The following is a 17,556-nucleotide window of genomic DNA, read 5'->3' as shown; positions in this document are numbered from 1 at the left end:
CAAGCATGAGGAAGTATGAGGTTTTGGATAACCAGGTGTGGTGGCACATACCTGTAATCCCAGAGACTTGGAAGGCTAAAATAGGAGGATATGAGTTTGAGGTCAGCCTCAGTAATTTAGCAAGGCCCTAAGCAGCTTTTCTCAAAAAATAAAAAGGGCTTGAGATATAGCTCAGTGGTAAAGTGCCTGCTCTGGGTTAAATTCCCAGTATCCCCCACCAAAGAAAGATTCTGGTAATAATGCAGAAGGAATTTCTGAATAGTTCTCATACAGAGCTAACAATTCGCTTTTTTTTTTTTTTTAAAATTACTTCTTTTTATAAACATATATCAATGGCACTGCTCTTTTACACACTGTCCATGATTAGAATAATAATTTTGGGGCCAAAATTGATACAAAGGAAAAGAGTGGAAAGGAAGATAAACTTCAAGGCCAACTTCAAATTTCACTTCTGGTGCAAGTCTTCCCTGGTTCCCAGGCTAAATTTGTCTTTCAAAGCAGGCATCCTTCTGATATCAAATGTAGTGTTTTGTGGGGTAAGTACTATCTTGTCTGACACACTCATCTTTGTAACTTCTCTGCCGCCTAGCACAGCAACTTTCATAAAGAAAGTACTAAGTACAACTGTCTAATTTTATAAATACATGTGACACGAAGGTAGCCACTCTGTTATCCCACACAAGATACTTCGATAGGAACCGAAGACAAGGACAAAGATTGTTTCTATACATTTAGAATCTCAATAGTACCTATCTGGTCATTAGTGGACACTCACATTTTGTTGAATAAAAAATGAATCCAATGTACCAATATATATGAAATAATGTCCTGTTCTCCAACTAATTCAATTATTTTCTATTGATAGTGTTTCCTCCTTGCTGATGTGTTAGTGGTAATTCCTAGTAGTCTGTTCTCTAAATAACACAATTAGTGGTTTGGACTCCATGTTCCTGTTCACAGTTTATCCTAAATTTAAATGTTAGAGAACCTAACCTAAAAATCTTTCTTTTTAGGAGTTTTCAATAATTTTTTCAATAATGCAATAAAGATTCCCTTTTAACAGGCTGTGTGAAAAGAGACATTAAAAATTCGAACTGTTCTTACAGTGGGTGGAGAAAGATAAAGAGGGTTGGGGAGGTCAGATGGGATAATATGCATTGCAGATTTTATATTGCATGATTTTTAAGTATCTCCCTATGATAAACTATGAATCCCTGAATATTCTGTTGTTTTGTTTTTAGAAGAACTTTCCTATTTCTCCTTTTTTGAATTCCCAATGTCTCAAAATTGAGCATATCTGGGCTAACATCAGCACAGCAGAGAAAGCTCTAAGCAAGCAACTAAGGTGATTTGCTTATTTTTTTCCCCACAGCACATCCTCTGTGTCTAGAATAGTACATGGCAGTTAGTAGGAGTTCAAATAAATGGTTGATGAATTAAGTAATGTAAAAAACACACATAAAAAATTAAGGAAAAGAAAACAATGAATTTCACTATCATGATCACACACATCCATTGCAGCTGGCTCCTGTACTGGATGAATCTTCGCATTCAGCATCCCACCCATCTCCCAGTCTCCTGCAGCAAATCACTGCACGCCTTAAAATTCACTCTTCATGCTATGGGTTTTGAGAACGCCTATCATATCTACCATGAAGCATGTACAGAACATTTCCATCACCCCCAACACCTCTTGCCCCCTTGAGCCTCAGGTGACACTGAGTCACTAAGTCAATCTGGTCTCCATCTGTGAGTAAGCACCAGCAGAGTGAAACTGTCAAAGCCCCTCGTGCTGCTAAAAGGACAAAGCTTACAGGAGTCAGGGTATAGGCATACAGAACCTCCTCCCCACCCAGTACATCCCAAAGTTCAAAAAGGTTTAAAATCCTTTGCAGGGAAGAAAGCAATGTAGATGAGAGTTTTCACAAAGCAGCCCATGGTCATTATCAACAGGGGCCAGGTAGAATGGAGGAACCATGCTCCTGAAATTCTAGTCAGTATGTATATGTCTGCAATTAGCAATTTCAGATAGAACCAAATAGATGATTTAAAAAACAAAGCAGTATAGGAACATTCTGAATTCGTAAGACTCAACTTTAAGCCCTACGAATGGACGGAAAACTAGCAGTCCTGGTACAAAGAAATGACTTCTCCAACATAACCACAGGGAACAGGCAGGAGGAGCGGTAAAAGACTGACTGGCAGTGGGGCCGGAGAAAATCGATTGAAAATAGGAGTAAACATCTGTAATTGGCCTCATATGCCTAGTTCTGCATCTCCTTCCCACAGTTTTCTCATTTTAAAGAAAGACCTACCAGAAGCAACTGCTCTTCTTAGCTGGCACCCGCTGCTTACTGCTCCTAGAAGAGGTCCTGAGCCAAAAATTATGCCCTCACTGTGTCTCTTGTAGGAAGCCACAATAGAGGACATTCAAATTTGTTTTTCTTGGCAAAGTTCTGCTTTCCACAACAGGATCACATCATCTCACTCTAAAGCCACATACCCTTAAATCCACCTACCCTCATTAGCCATCTACCACATTGGTAATGGCAGACAGGCTGGCAGAAGCCTTTGAAAACAGAGAATTGACACTAAACTGACCAGGCAGATAAAACCTAAGCAAGAATTTTCAATGAAAGCTCAAGGTCAAGAATCAGGGTAGTATTTATCCACTTGTCAGTCCAATAGGCTTTCCCTGGTACACTATATCATGGCCTCAGATAACATGTGTCATTTTATGCCACAGCACATCCCCAAAAAGGGAGCTCCAGCTTCAACAGAAACACGGCTTCAAAGCCACTATCTGCCTGCCCCATCCACTCTAGGCTGCTTTGGCTCCACAGGTTGCTGCCTAGCAAAATTTCTTAAAAAGAAAAAAGAAAAGAAAAGCTAATGTTCATCCCTGCTGGAAGAGCTTACCTCCAGATACCATATTCCTAACATCATTTCTAGTCCTCTAGGAACATAACTTTTGAAGAACATAATTTCCCAGTCTGTTCCACCTACTGTTAACTTTGACAAGGTTGATTTAGTCATTTTGTCCTGTACGTAAATAACTTTTTTCTCTAAATAATGCCAAATGAGAAAAGGGTAGATAATATGCAAGAATATTCTGCACAGAATATTCCACAACAACCCTTCCCCTGCAAGTTGCAAACTCACTCTCCACCTCTGCCTCCTTCCATCCATGCCACCTCTCTTGTCTCCAGCAGAATGTGTTGGGCTGAAGGAGTACTCACTTGGGTCTTGTTTGCCCTGGATTGTCGCCAGCTAATCCACTTTAACATCTTGGCTTTTTCTCAGATTTGCTTTGTCCTTCCATCCAAAATTTAACAATAAAATAGAATTTCAACGGCTGCAGGGCTGCAGCAGGGCTGAGCTGGTACTGGGAACTCACTCCTCCCAGACAGCTCCCAGGGATCAGCCTTGCAGCATCCCCTCTGTGCTCTCTGCCAAGCTCTGGAGCCCAACAGAAATCTGCCTGGGAGACCAGAAGACTCTGTTTGGGGCAGAATCATACTCCCACCAAGGCCATGACGTGAGTCGCTAGTACTGGTAGCCAGGAGTCTGTGATAGGTACTGATACTTGCCACATGACAGACCCAGAGACACTGGACTGGACTATTGAACCACGTAGTAATTTACTCTGGGTTACTGTGCACTCCCTGGGGCTGGGTGGGGTGGTGCAGGGGCAGTTGGAGAAACGGGTAAGATAGTGTTTGTTTTCTGCTACAAGGGAAAGCTGAGCTATCTGATTTAACAGACCAGAGACTGACTTGGGTTAGAGTCTTAGGCCATTAACTAGTTTTGTGATTATGAGCAAGTAACTTTGTTCTTTTTAAAAAGACGGAAGGAGGAGGGTCAGATGATCTCTGCACTTTCTTTCCTCCCTAACATTCTATGATTCCAAATTCCAAAGTCCCCCTGATTGAATCTGGCCTCCTATCACCCTTGAAGCTTTTCCGCACATCCATCTAATCTACTAGTAAATCTCCGCTTCCAGTTTCCCTATTTCTGCTTTTTGTACTTGTGCAATGCCACCACCTGGAACAAAGAAATTTTATGGAGGCCGAAGTGCCCTGAGTGGCATGAGAGCACTTTCCAGGTTTGCAGCCTGCCTGTATCAGTCAAACTACTCACAGGTTGCTGTATTCTATGAAACTTACTTGCTTTTTCAGAAGATTGGCAATTTTACCGATGGGTTTCCTGAGGGAAGTTTGCAAGCTACAGAATATAAATGAGAATATTAAGTAAAATAACACCATTATGAGAGGTTCTGCCCTGTGACCTAAGTTGTATTTTTCAGTCAAGTGTAGCTCATACCCATCAGTGGTGTGCAACAGCTGGAAGCCAGTCATGGATGTGAGAAGCTTTTGATTTAGAGGAGAACCTATGACCTCAAGTCCTCACACTTCATCAATGGGTCTCAAAAGCTGCGCACTTAGGCTGTGCTGAACTTCACTCTGGAAGGAATGGAGTTGTGCCTTGGGGAAGTAACAGAGCAGCAGCAGAGGGGGGCCTCAAGTGTCCCCAAGACCCTGGGTTCCTCTGCTTATGTTGCCTACTGCTGCCACCTTCTCTCCTCCAGCCACCTGCCCACTGCTGATAAGGGTAATAAAGAAACTGTACTAGGAAAAAAAAATCACTTTCAAATCCAGTCCTGGACTTGAATTATTAATAAAGGAAAAAAAAACCCCAAACTGGACTTAAACTGTAGAAATGGCATTTTTCTTACTTTGGAGTGACTACTAAGATGTTGAGAAAAATTGGAATCCTTCTGCCTAAAATTTATATGGCAATTATAATACAATATACTATAAGGTGTGGGGTGTGGCAGAGAATTAAGATTATGTTGTTCAGATATATCCATTCTAAGCCCTGATAACAGGAAGTGTAATTGTACAGTCTTCCCAGGTATTTATTTAAGGGTTAGGGAGTACTTTGTTCCTAAAGGGAGGCACCATAATCTCTCCTTATCTAGAAATAGTTTATGAGCCTGCAGGCCTACTGGGTTAAGAGGCAGAGCAACAGAAGTGCTGCAGATCCTTCCTTGAGACCCAGAATTCCTTGAGGCCCTCACGTGCCTTTAAGGGCTGGTCATCTGCAAGTGGTGGGACTGTGTAGGGAGCACAGCAGAATAGGACACACCATCACTATGGCAAAGATCTAATTTGGATTGGTCATCTTGATGGTTCTTAAGAATTTGACAAGAGAAAAACATTGCTTAGTATGAACTAGATTTTTATTAGTTCCAGTGCTTCTGAGTCTCCATATTTCCAGATGTTTTGCTTTTTCTTCAGTGGCAAACACAGTAACCTGTGGCCCCTTAAAACTCAAGGGAGCACACTGCCTATTGTCTTGCACAGAAGTGCCTTGTGATTACCCAGACAGAGACCCATACAGGACCTGTGTCCCAGATATTCATCTAGACAGAATCTCAACTACTCCTTCAAAGACTGGGGAAGGTGCCGAATGCAGTGGGGCACTCATGTAATCCCAGCTACTCTGGAGGCTGAGGCAGGAGAATTCCAAGTTCAAGGTCAGCCTTGGCAACTTAGCAAGATCCTGTCTCAAAACAAAATAAAAAAGGCTAAGGATGTAGCTCGGTGGTACAGCATGCCTGGTTTCAATCCCTAGTATTGGAAATGTGTGGAGGGGAGAAACCCCCAAACCCCAGGATGGAGAAATCATATCTTCATCATACAGATGAGGAGACTCAGGCAAAAATGATGAAGTGACCTCTTGAGGTTTTACAACTGGTTGGGGTTGAATCCAGACCTGATCTCAAAATCCATTCCCTTTCTACTATATCATCTTTCTCCCTGCAGCAGTTTTGACATCCGACCCAGTTCCCCTTTCCTGCCAGTGCAGCCACACCTCAGCTCTTGTGCCTGTTGGGGGCCCATAGCTAACAGCTGACATGAAAGTCCAGGTCTCTTGCCTTAGGCAGGGCAAAGTGTGTGTTTTTCCTGCCCTTGGGTCCCAGGAGGGATCAGACTGGGCTGCTCCCCCCCCAGCTGAAACCACATGCATATTTATTTGCCTTTGCTCCTAGACCCTGCCCCTTCCCTAGCACACTTCAATAGATCATGTGTGCAGGAATCTTGGTTGCAGTCTCCGCTTTTAATGAATTGAACTTAGATGCTTCCTTGGAGTATCTCCATCTGTGTTCTCTGGGGCTATGTTTTCCTATTTATGAACTCATTTAAATGAAGAGATTCCAACTTTTCCTTAGTGATCTGTCCTCTATCCATGGGGGCGGGGGAAATCCCTTGGGGAAAATAATTTCTTATATTTAATTTAAAAAACCAAGAAGGCTTTTTATCTCCAATGCAATTAGCAGGAGACTAGTAATGCAACATTTTTTTTTTTTCCTGATACTTTCCTTTCCTACCTACAACAATGTAAGCTACAGGCTGGTAGAGCTTTGTCTCACTCACTGCAACACTCCCAGCAGGAAGAGTAGCACCTACCACAGAGTAAGTCAGGCCTCAACAAAGTACATGAAGGAAGAGGTGGGAATATGCTAAAGCAGGGGCTAGACCTGCACCAACAAGGGGCTACATCTTCACTAATGCACCAACATGGGAGCTAGGCCCTCACCAATGCACCAATATAGGAGGAGCAAGGCACTTACAAATGTACCAATACAATAGTGAGGTCCTCACCATTGTACAAGCATAGGAGTTAGGGCTTCACCAATGCATCAACACAGAGACTATGTCATCATTAATGCACCAACACCAGGGTACACCCTCACTGATTCACCAATACAGGAGGAGCAAAGACCTTACCAATGTACCAATTCAGGAGGTAGGCCCTCACCAGTGCACCAACATAGGGACTACATCCTCACCAATACATTAATACAGGGACAGGGACCTTTCTCTGACTCCCATCCTTGCATCTAGTGTCCTATTATGTGTTCCCAGTATAGGGGTGCAGGGACTGTCAACTTCTGATAAACCAGGTGAGGCTCTATGGGACGTCTCTTCTCAGAAGGCTCCTATCACTAGGCTGCCTCACCCCTTGACACAGATATCATGTAACAGTCTGTTATCAAAGTAGCAGTGACACTGTTAAGAATCTTCTGACTTTTCCCTTATTTGGGCCCTTAGCATCACTGACTGAGCCTCCTTTCCCAATCAATAAAGCAAAATTTCAGTCATGACCCAGTACATTAATTTGACAATTCAGAGTTTAAAAACTGTTGAGTTAGCCCCTCCAATTTTCAGGCTTCTCCAGGAAATTCCTTGCTCCTTTTAGCACATTAGTATTATTGGCCACACTATATCTTAGGTCACATTGGCTTTACACTGAGGTTCCTCATATAAATTGCACACTAACCCTGGGATGTTTCAGCAGTGTTCTTTCCCTTACAATTTTTGCAGAGAATAATACCTGCAACTCAATTTCACTCCATTTTCTCTCTCTCCAGCCAGCCTGGACATGTTAGAAACTCATAGTGATTTTTGGATGAAGAGTATTCCTAATAGAATGGGTTTGTAATGTTTAATTCAATAAACATTTATTGAATGTTTCCATCATGTTTACCCTAAATATATGCAGTGGGCACATCACTGTGCATATGGCCACTTTTCTACCATTAGCTAGAAATTACTTGGCAGGCAACACATTAAACAACAAGATTCTTCTTTCTGCCACTTCACTACTCAGGCTTACTTGACTAGAATTCTATAATTCTAGATATCTTTAATCTGGGGTTGCAAAGCCCCATCATTCAATAATACACATATAGGCAAAAGACTCTAGTAGAATGTCCTGCACAGAGTAGCAGGAACATATTCCTTGAGTTACATAGGGGGCTCAGACTCCTATGCAACAAAGTAAGCCTTCAAAAAATATTTCCTTAAAAAATACTTTTGCATAGGACTGGCTTAAGTGGAACCTAAATATTCAGGTTCATCAGAAGTGGTACAACAGCAATGCTGGGAAAGCTATTAATGCCATTTATGTACTGAGGCACTCCTACTGGCTTTGTCAGGGTTTAGTGCACAGTTATGAATAACAGACTGTTTCCTTATCAAGGGAGGATTTACAGCTTATAGCTTCTCTCCTATAGAGAAAATTAGTAGAGTTTCTTTCTCTCAAGACTTTGAAGAAGAGTCAGACAAGAGGGTTTCCCCATGCCAAACCCTGAATGAGAAATAAGAAGAGGGGCATATTGGTCTTGTGTCCTTAATCTTGCCCAAAAGCAAGAACTTGGATGAAGCCATAGAAGACTGTGTTTATTCAATAATGCTGGAAGATGTAGTTAACATGTTGGACAGATTGTATTTAAAATGCTGGAATACTGGAATGGGGTTTGACAAGAGAAAATCTAAGGGACACAAAAGTCCTATACTCTTGTTACTAAGTCATCTGCCTAAACTAAGGGCAGTCTATGCAGAAGGCACTGAGGTTTTTCATGAGCCAACATTAGACACACCTACTAAACATGATGCACCACATTAGGGAGAACTTTGAAAATAGCAGCCCTCAATCAAGGAGCTACATTCACATCATCAGAACACTTACGAGTTACATATCCTTCTAGATACCCAATTGTATACAAAAATGCATTGGAGGAAATCCAGAGGAAGGCAACCATGAAATGGAAGGGTCTAAAAATATCTTAATACAAGGAACTTCTAGGAACATGTGAGGACTTTTAACCTACTGGAAAAAAAGGCACAAGTATCTCAAATATTTAGTCTTAGGGGCTGCCACTGGCCAAATGTGGTATACTTTCAGCATTAAATCAGTGTCTGATAGTAATAGATATTAAACCATTAAATTATGAAATGTAACCCATGAGCCAATGCTAACAACAAAAAGTCTACAAAAAAGATTCTAGAAGGTATAAATGGAAAGGGGAGAAAAGTTCTTTGATTTACAGACAGGTAAATTGAAGCCATATCACTTTAAGTCTAACAGAGAGAAGAAGCTTTTAACAAATGTTAATAATGATGAGCCAGAGATCAGAACTCTGCTCAAGAACTTGCAAAGATCCTCAGTCTGCTAAAAAATTGTGCCCTCTTAGAAGGGTAGAAAATAGCCTTTACTGAACATCTTACAATTACCAAGGGAATGTATTAGATTCCATCTTCCCAGTGACTCAGAGAGATGGTATTATTGCCCATGTTTTACAGTAGGGAAACTAAGGCACTGTAACCTATGCAATGTTGCACAGAGAGTGTCAGAGTTGTGATTTGAATCCAGGTGTGTCCAAAACTCTTGCCCCACAGCACAGCATACAAAGTACATGAGAAGCAATTTCAGGGGTACCTTGTAGCCCTGCTGCTCCTCAGGTGGGTCCTTATTAGGTTGTTAATAGTTATGATCTCCTCATCTACCAGACCAACAGTGCCACATTGCTGTCATTTCTCTGCATCAAAAGAGAAAGACTGGGGCACATTTTTAGAAATCTGTTGTTAAAATGATTCTGATTTCTATGAGGTGTCTCTGTCCTCTCCCTTCCCCATGGTCACCCTGTTTCCCTTCTGTTGAATACAGGTCAGCTTACCCAAATCAGTCTACTTTGTTATCTTTTTTTTCTCCAGAGACCGTTCATCTGTCCACTTAGACACTGGGGTTTATGGCCTTCTACTACAGATAGAGGGGAATTTGACCCTGATGATCTATGAATTCTATTAATTCAAGATGCCAACAAATGATTTTACTGATGATAGGAAGAACAGGTCACAAGGAGACACATGGCTGCCTAGTTATCACTGCTCTGGGTTAAAAGAGTGAGAACATTTTAAGTTATAGTGCTTGCTCACTAATAGACTCTTTATTTTATTTTGAAAGTGTGACTTCTATGTGATTCTTCAGGTTTTGTATATGGGACATAGGATTTCTCATCATCTCCCCACCTTCTGCTTATCTCTCCTAAGGTCAGAGAAGGTAGTTGAGGGTTAATGTCCCCAGTAGGTCAGGTTCTTCATCTTACTAAAACTTTCTTCTTGTAGCTAAGGAAACGTCTAAGTATATTTAAAAATAGAATGTCTATAAGTTTGGCTACAGCCAGGCCACTGGTTTTAGCTACCTTTCAACCCTGAGTTTCCATGAGACCAGGCACTGTGTGCCCTCTATTCATTCATTTTACAAATGTCTCCTGAGCCTCTAGGTACACTGTATGTCAGGATTATTGCAGTGAAACAGACAGACACAGCCCCTGCCCTCATCAGAGACCAATGTCCTGGGATAGACACAGACAGGAAACAAAAAATTGGACAAAAAGGGATTCACACTCAACAAACAGTCCATATCTTTCTGCAGTATCCAGCACAGAACTCCGCACATGTGAGGTGCTTTCACAAGTGGCTGAAATTTGTGAGGAATGTGCAGAGAGACTGACCAGCTAGAAGAACTTCAGCATTGAGAGATTAACACTTTAACTTCTAGAGTGAAAGGACAACATGACTGTCAATCAGGAGGCCTGGGTTCTAGTTCCTGCTTTTTCACTAACCACTAGAATTTTCTCAGGTAAGCCACTTCATTTCTCTGAGCCTCAGTTTCCTCAGTTATAAGAAAAGGGTAAGCACTAAGATCCCTCATTAATAACGAAATGCCTGCTGTTGGAGGTCTTTTAATCTAGCCTCACTTACCTGGCCAGACAGAAAAAGATTAGCTGAGCAAGGTCTTCTTATGACAAAGGGCCCTAGAACAGGGGTCTGTGTCTACCTCAGGGCTTCTGGGAAGACGGATTAGCAGCTGGAAGGAATAAAGCCCCTGGACCAGGAAACCAATAGCCTATGTCTGAACATGGGAGATACTGCCCTTGACCTACCACCCATTAACTGTTTCAAAAGGAACACTTTTATTCATAAGGTATTCTAGAATACCTTTTACTCATAATGTATTCTAGTCATATTGCTAGACAATAAATTAGAGGAGACAGGAAAGTACAGAAATAGTTTTCTCTGCATGTTTTTACAAGTGTAAAAAACTTAATTTTCCATCCACTCTGATATTAAAAAATGGCTTAAAAATTTGAAGGCAGAGGTCAGAATCACCTTGAATGCCCTTGAACACTAGTCTAAGAAAGGATGGTTAGGGTAGTTAGGTGCCAAAATTGGGGCACAATTCCCCTGTTAAAGTCTCAGTGGCTATTTTTTTTCCCAGAAAGAAAAAATTAGGAAAAATCCTAATGAACGCAGATCATCTTTTAAAAATACCCATAACTCAGGAAATTAAAATTAATCAAGGAAACAGCCTGCTGCCTGAGGTTGAAGAATCAGGTTGAAATACTAGGTCTGGATAAACTACGGCCAAATATGATTTGAAGTCCTAAAATTTTATTAATAAAATTGAAATATGCAGCAAAAGGTTACCTCACATTCTTTGGATTCTGAGGTAAGCAAATGCAAGTAGGCTGGGACATGGACCCTTTTCTCCCTCTGCTGAAAATTCGTGCAGGCACCTGAGCAAATACATGGAGTCTTTCTAGTTTCTCTTCCTGTGCTCCCTCCCTCTCAGAGCTCCTAACTCTTGCTGGCTCCAACGTGTGGGAGAGCAAGTGACCAGGCTTTCTTACAAGATAACTCCATCCTTCATACATCACTTCCTGATCCTCCTGCCCCTCAGGAACTGAGCCCCGGTAACCTGGTCACAGGAAAGCATCATTTATCCATAAGTCCTTTTGGATAAGAGGCCCCTATCAAGCAGCATCGATGAGGCCATTTCCCAAACCATTGGTTTTGATCTAATTTTGAGATAAGCCCCATTCAAATCATGATAAATATGAACCGATCACAGCCACTGGGGTCTCAGGAAACTATCCCAACCTCAGATCTTCTGAGGTTCACCCTCCCATAAGGCAAAGTAGCCCAAGCAGCCCAGGCAGGGCATCTCAGAGACAGCAGACCCCTCGACCTCACCTCTCCCACTGTTCACCCTTCCACTTCTGTATGACTCTCTCAGCTTAAGAGTCTGGTCCTGTTCTGTCCCCTTTGCTGATACAAAGAGACGACTGGCTCCTGAGTGGGAAGAATTCTGAGGGTAACTTTCCAGGGGTGCTTAAACCAACAAGAAGTCTCAGGGGACGGAAGACTGGGACTCTGTCCTACCTTGTCACTGTCCACTGTGTTCTGAGAGGTCCTAGAGGCAATGGAGATGGTGTCTGGTTGGCTGCTCCCATCCCCCTGGCTGTCAATATCCTCCACTCCATCCCTGCAGGAAGAAGAGAAAGAAAACAGGGGTGGGGGTGGGGGGAAACAACTGTGGGTTTAGAGCACACAAGGATTTCCAGCTAGGTGGCAGAGCAGTGCCTCAGCATTTCTAGCAGGGATTTGTCTACAATTATCCTGCTAAAGGGAGCAGCCCTATATGATTTTAACAACATCACTTCTAGCACTTAGTAAACATATCATCACTATGCTGATAACTGAATGCAAACTGATCTCTCCCCATAACTCCTCTGGCCCATACTGGACAGGGGCAAGTTATGGTTTTTCTTTTTTAACTGGGTATGGATCTAAAGCAGGCAGTAGGAAGATGTGTATCCTAGGCTTCCATCCAGTGGACAGGGTCATTTTCAATAACTTCAGAGTACAGGACACTGAAAAAGTTTTTCTATGTGTTTTAATTTAGGTTGATGGCTGGCTATTACTAGTTTATGAAATAAGCCTGGTGCAGTGCCACATGCCTATAATCCCAGCAACTCTGGAGGTTGACATAGGAGGAGGACAAGTTTGGGACTTGCCTGGGCAATTTAATGGGATCCTCTCTCAAAATAAAAAAGGGCTGGGGATATAGCTCAGTGGTAGGGCATTTGTCTAGCATAGGCGAGGCCCTGGGCTCACTCCCCAGTATTGAAGAAAAAAAAAAAGGTAAGAAAAAAATGAATATTTTTCTTTTGTTGAGAGAGTCTTGCTCTGCTGCCCAGGTGGACTCGAATCTCTAGGCTCAAGCGATCCTTCCGCCAAACAGCTGTGGCACTACAGGTCTATCTGTGGTAATCTTAAATCGACACAGAAGGCCAAAGCATTTTCTCAAAGATTGGATAAGAGTTACAGATTCTACAGCAGCTTTTGGGCCAGCTGTGCTTCTCAGTTTCTTTTGACTAGACTCCTGGTGTTTAGACGTGTTCATGCCCCATGTCCATGAAACTATGCAACTCTCTGCTTTAGAACTGTGCCTCGATTCTGCACTGAACCCCGAGCCAGGTACCAGAGGGACTGAATGCCTGGAAATGGCTGAATGGTCTGTGTCAGGAAAAACTTGGAAGATTTGGACTGGGGTTGCGGGAATTAGCAGAGAAAACCAGTTTTCCCATGGACACTTTTATGAAAGTCAGACCCCAATGCTGCTTATGGAAAAGTGAGAGTACTGGGAGATGAGAATTCCATGCCTGAGAATCTCAGCCTAGGTGCAAAATGCCACCGATTATGAATCCACCTTCCAGAGCCTAAACAATTATAACATGGTGTCTGAGTTTATGTGGATATGCGTGTGTATACAGGTGTTCACCTGTGTGCATGTGTGCATGTGTGCACGTGTGCATGTGTGCACGCACAGTGTCCACTCATCAGAAAAAGCAGTTTCTCCCTGGCAGATCATTTCTAAGTTGACTGCTCTCTTGCCATCACTTGTGGGTTTGGGACATGCCGACTTTTTTTTAATAACATAAGCCATACATTCGTAGGAAGGAAAATCTGCTGTAAAAAGAAATTATGTGACGCATTTCAAAACCAAAAATAAAGGACTTTTAGATCATCTGTTGTTTTTGATTATATGGGCCACTGCCCCCACCTTTTTAGACTGTTGAGAGCTGGCTGTACTTTCTGCTTCCTGCTGTTCTGGCCCTTCTGGTCTAGTCCAGATGAAGCCAATTCTGTAGGGTGTGGGGCCCAGCCAGTAGTGTGGGTAGCATCCCCCAAGCCAATCCCCTCCTCCGTAAACTCTGTCCCCATATCAAGGGAGCCAAGTGAGGGGGAGCACAGATTGTCTGGCTCTCTTCTGCAGAGTCTATAAGGTTTCCTCCCCTCCCATCATGGAAAAGAGAAAAAAAAAAAAAGGTAAAGAGAAGGTGGGGACATTTCTAAGACATGCCCTTCCTACATTCTAGAAACACTCCAACTCTTCCACACTAAGAAAAGGGTGTGTTATTTTACAGAGTAACCCCAGCTAACCTCACCTGAGTTTCCTCACTCACCATGGTCCTAGGAAATCTGTTCTTTATAATAGTTTCCTTTCTATCTTCTTTGTTAAAGTATGGGCTCCATGAAGCAGGATGTCTCTAGTGCTAAACTAAGTTTACCCATAACTTGAACTCCAGACATGGGTACGTGAAGGAAAAATGAATCCTCCTCCATTATTATTCATAACTGGCCTTTCCAGCACTGAGCAGGTGACCTCATCCTGGTCATATAGGTCTTGGGGATTCTGCCCCTTGGAGGCATCTCTACTTTAATCATTCCCTTCTTTTGGCTACCACTTCCCTCATGAGTACTGATCCCACTTCATAGCCCCTGCAGCAGCTCCCCATCCTACTTATCCTGGTTGGTACCATAAAGTCAACTAAATCCCCTGGATCTCTTCTATTTGTGCACAGGGGAAGAACAGAGAACCTGTTTATCACCAATAATGATCATCTCAAAACTCTGCTTTTGTTATATATTTTCTCAAAAGTGTATATGAATTTTTCATATGCTTTTCTTTCAAGTGTAGGTGTCACATGGAGACTTGGGAAAGAAATGCTTAGGAAGTCATCCACTGGTTTGGAGGAAACAGAGATTCAAAAAGATCCAGAGAGATTCAAGAACTAAGTCCTCTTCTGTTTGATGTTACTGCTTATCATAGCTGAATAAAGGTTAGAACTCCATGGGGACAGCAGTGAGAGCCACAGTGATACCTGGCCACACCACTTCACCTCTTACAGTGCACAAAGTTCTTCTACTGTCTAACTAGTCTAGAGAGTCCCCTGCTCACAGCCCATCTCCTTCCCAAAGACTTCCCTAGACTCCACATAGAAGGCCATCTAAATTCTTCTTTCTTTGAATTCTTACAGTATTTACCATCCTATGGATAGTGCCTGTTCTTGTCTAACTAAGTGTGAGACATAATTGTTAGATGGTTCTTGAGGGAACTGACTCATCTGATACTTCCTTTTTCTCCTCATATCACCAAGTAGAGCCTTTATCAAATAGGAGATGCTCAATGAAGCCCTGCTGCACTTCATTAACAGGAGCTCGTGGGATGCTTAAAGATGAGATAATTCTCCATTAGGTGAAACTTGTGGGCCTTTCCAGAGAGAGTATACAGTGCAACACCCCTTCAAAAGGACAGAGTCCCCCCACTCCCACTCTTAGAAGCACATGAGTGGGCAGTGCTGGAGGGAGAGATGCTGGTTACCTCTTACTATTGTTCCTCTGTTTGGCTGGTGTTTTGGGGAGCTGAATTGGCTCCTTTAAAGCTCCTTTCAGGTGAATGATCCTTTCTTGTATCACTTCTCGAATGTTCTTGATCCACTCCTGCTTGGTTTCAATGTTGGAAGCCTGGAGTGCCACAGTGAGAAAGATTGAGAACCCCAGCTCCTGTTGCCCTCTGAAAACCAATCTCAATCCCCTCCCATAGGCCTCAGCTGTTATTTTCAAGGATACCAAAAGTTCGGGAGTTTATTTCTCACTTTATACTGTGACTCTTTAATCTCAGGGATGCATTTCTCAAACTCCTAGAATAGAGCTATGACTTCAAGATGCAATGTAGACTCAGTCAAGGAGAATTTGCAAAATATCTCAAGACCCATAGGGCATTGACTAATCCTGATGTCTTTCCTGGGACTGGTACAGTATCTGGAGGCCTCTGCTGGGCAGGGGTTAACACTTGAGCTGCCAGATCCTAGAGAAGTCTGGGGGCACTGGGAGGGATGGCATTTGAAGGCAGTGTTTGTCATCAGCCAGCATGGACATAGGCCAGGATGTTCAACACCTACCACAGCGACACAAGCTTACACTGGCTGGAAGACAGTCCTGGGTTTTTAGGCTGCTAAACTGTTCACTAGAGCAATTGCTATCATCCCTGAACGTCCCATTTGATGTCCTGGATTTTTTGTTGTTGTTATTGTTTTAGATAATTCTGCTTCATGACAAGTAGCAGCTACACTGGCAATTCAGAGTGAACAAGTGTGAAGGTTTTGTTGGGGCTGGACCATCTGCTCCCTGGTACCTCCCTGACAACCAAGTGACCAATGGAAGCTCCATCTGCATGATCCCTGCTCAGTCAGGCTACTGTTTCCAGAAGCACCAGCTCAAGGCTCAGGCTATGCTCTGGAGACCTGAGACAACCGTGTTGAGAACCCACGTCAGAAGGGTTAACTACAGCTCCTAGAGCTCAAGTTCCTAGAGAACAAGGTCCGTATCTTTTACATCCTTGTTCCCTGTAGCAGTGGGCAGAATACCTTACACATGGAAGGTGCTTAGGGAAATACATTAGGTGATCATGGAGCAAATCATGGTGCCTTTTGTCAAAGGGCCAACTGTTGTTCTTGCCACCAGAAGGAGACATATGGTCAGAAAATAGCTGAGCAGGCCTTGTTGAGGAGTCAGCAGGCTACTCTTTCCCTTTTCCCTCTATGGATTTGAGGAGAACATTGTCTTTGATATTGACTCTGGGTCTACCTTCATGATGGAATTTGCTTCTTAATACCCATGTGATGCTGCCATTCTCAAGAGAGGCCCAGTGGCTCAGTGGTCTCCAGGTCCCAGCTTTTCAGGGTCATATGCCCACATCCCTCCCTTAACCCCTTTTCCAACCCCAATAGGTACTGTGCCCAGCAGAAAGCTGTACTTACTTTGAGCACTGTTTTATTGTCTGAGGATGGGGTGCGCCCAGACCACAAGGCGAATTTGCAGGGGTCGCCCTCTACGTGCTCGGTCACACCCAGCTCTGAGGTCTGTAGACAGGAAATGCCTGTGAGAGGCGGGGAAGGGGAGGGCAGTGGGGAAACTTAGGGCTGGGATGGGAAGGGAAAGGCAACAAAGAGGAGAGGACCGAGGGAGGGGCTTCTGTCAATCAAACTTCAACAGACTGGATATTTTGTTCATCTACCCAGGATGAAGAACCTACAGGCACGTGCCTGATTAGCAGGTACCAGGGAGGGATGTGAAGAGGGAGGTGCTAAAAGCAAACAGAAAGAAGAACTGTGAACTCTAAAATGCAGAGGTGGGAGGTGAGGGTGGGAGCTTTCCAAATAGGAACCATTTGCATTTGTTCAGGAGGGTTTGGTGTGGAGGCCGGGGAAGAGATGAGCTGAGTGTGTCCAGATCCCTTCCTGCCCACGGGCTCTATGAAAGCAGGGGGTCTTGTCCTACCCGACCTGCCCCACCTACCAGTAGCTTGTTCTTGTAAACATATTTCGTGTGTCCTGAAGAGTCTTTGATCTCCTTGCTAAAAACCAAGGAGATCTCAAAGAGGAACAAGTGCCGCTCCCGCCCCTTCCGGATCAGAGACTTCGGGTCCCACACTTGAAAGGCATCCTGGAGAATCAACTCCCCCTGCACATCCAAGTTCTCGTCGAACCCTGAAAAAACACCCATGTCCACCCTGTGG

At 43.3% G+C, this 17,556-nt stretch overlaps 1 protein-coding gene across 21 annotated transcripts in view; it reads right to left on the bottom strand.

The window, feature by feature from the left end:
• Kalrn (kalirin RhoGEF kinase) overlaps window positions 1–17,556 on the bottom strand; it is a 636,773-nt gene that overhangs the window by 194,239 nt on the left and 424,978 nt on the right. For all 21 annotated transcript variants that reach the window (XM_058583507.1, XM_058583505.1, XM_058583504.1 and 18 more), the window contains exons 30-33: window positions 17,337–17,527; window positions 16,799–16,900; window positions 15,361–15,503; window positions 12,075–12,177 (exon numbers count right to left, since the gene is read on the bottom strand). In XM_058583507.1, the coding sequence (XP_058439490.1) occupies window positions 12,075–12,177; window positions 15,361–15,503; window positions 16,799–16,900; window positions 17,337–17,527 (539 nt within the window). The remainder of the gene's footprint in view (window positions 1–12,074; window positions 12,178–15,360; window positions 15,504–16,798; window positions 16,901–17,336; window positions 17,528–17,556) is intronic.

This window comes from Marmota monax, unplaced genomic scaffold, assembly GCF_021218885.2.
Source record: "Marmota monax isolate L192 unplaced genomic scaffold, Marmota_monax_Labrador192_F-V1.1 WCK01_AAM20220418_F8-fsc00052, whole genome shotgun sequence".
NCBI lineage: Eukaryota > Metazoa > Chordata > Mammalia > Rodentia > Sciuridae > Marmota > Marmota monax.
The sequence above is the reverse complement of the archived record's forward strand: the minus strand, read 5'-3'. Positions and strand labels throughout refer to the sequence as shown.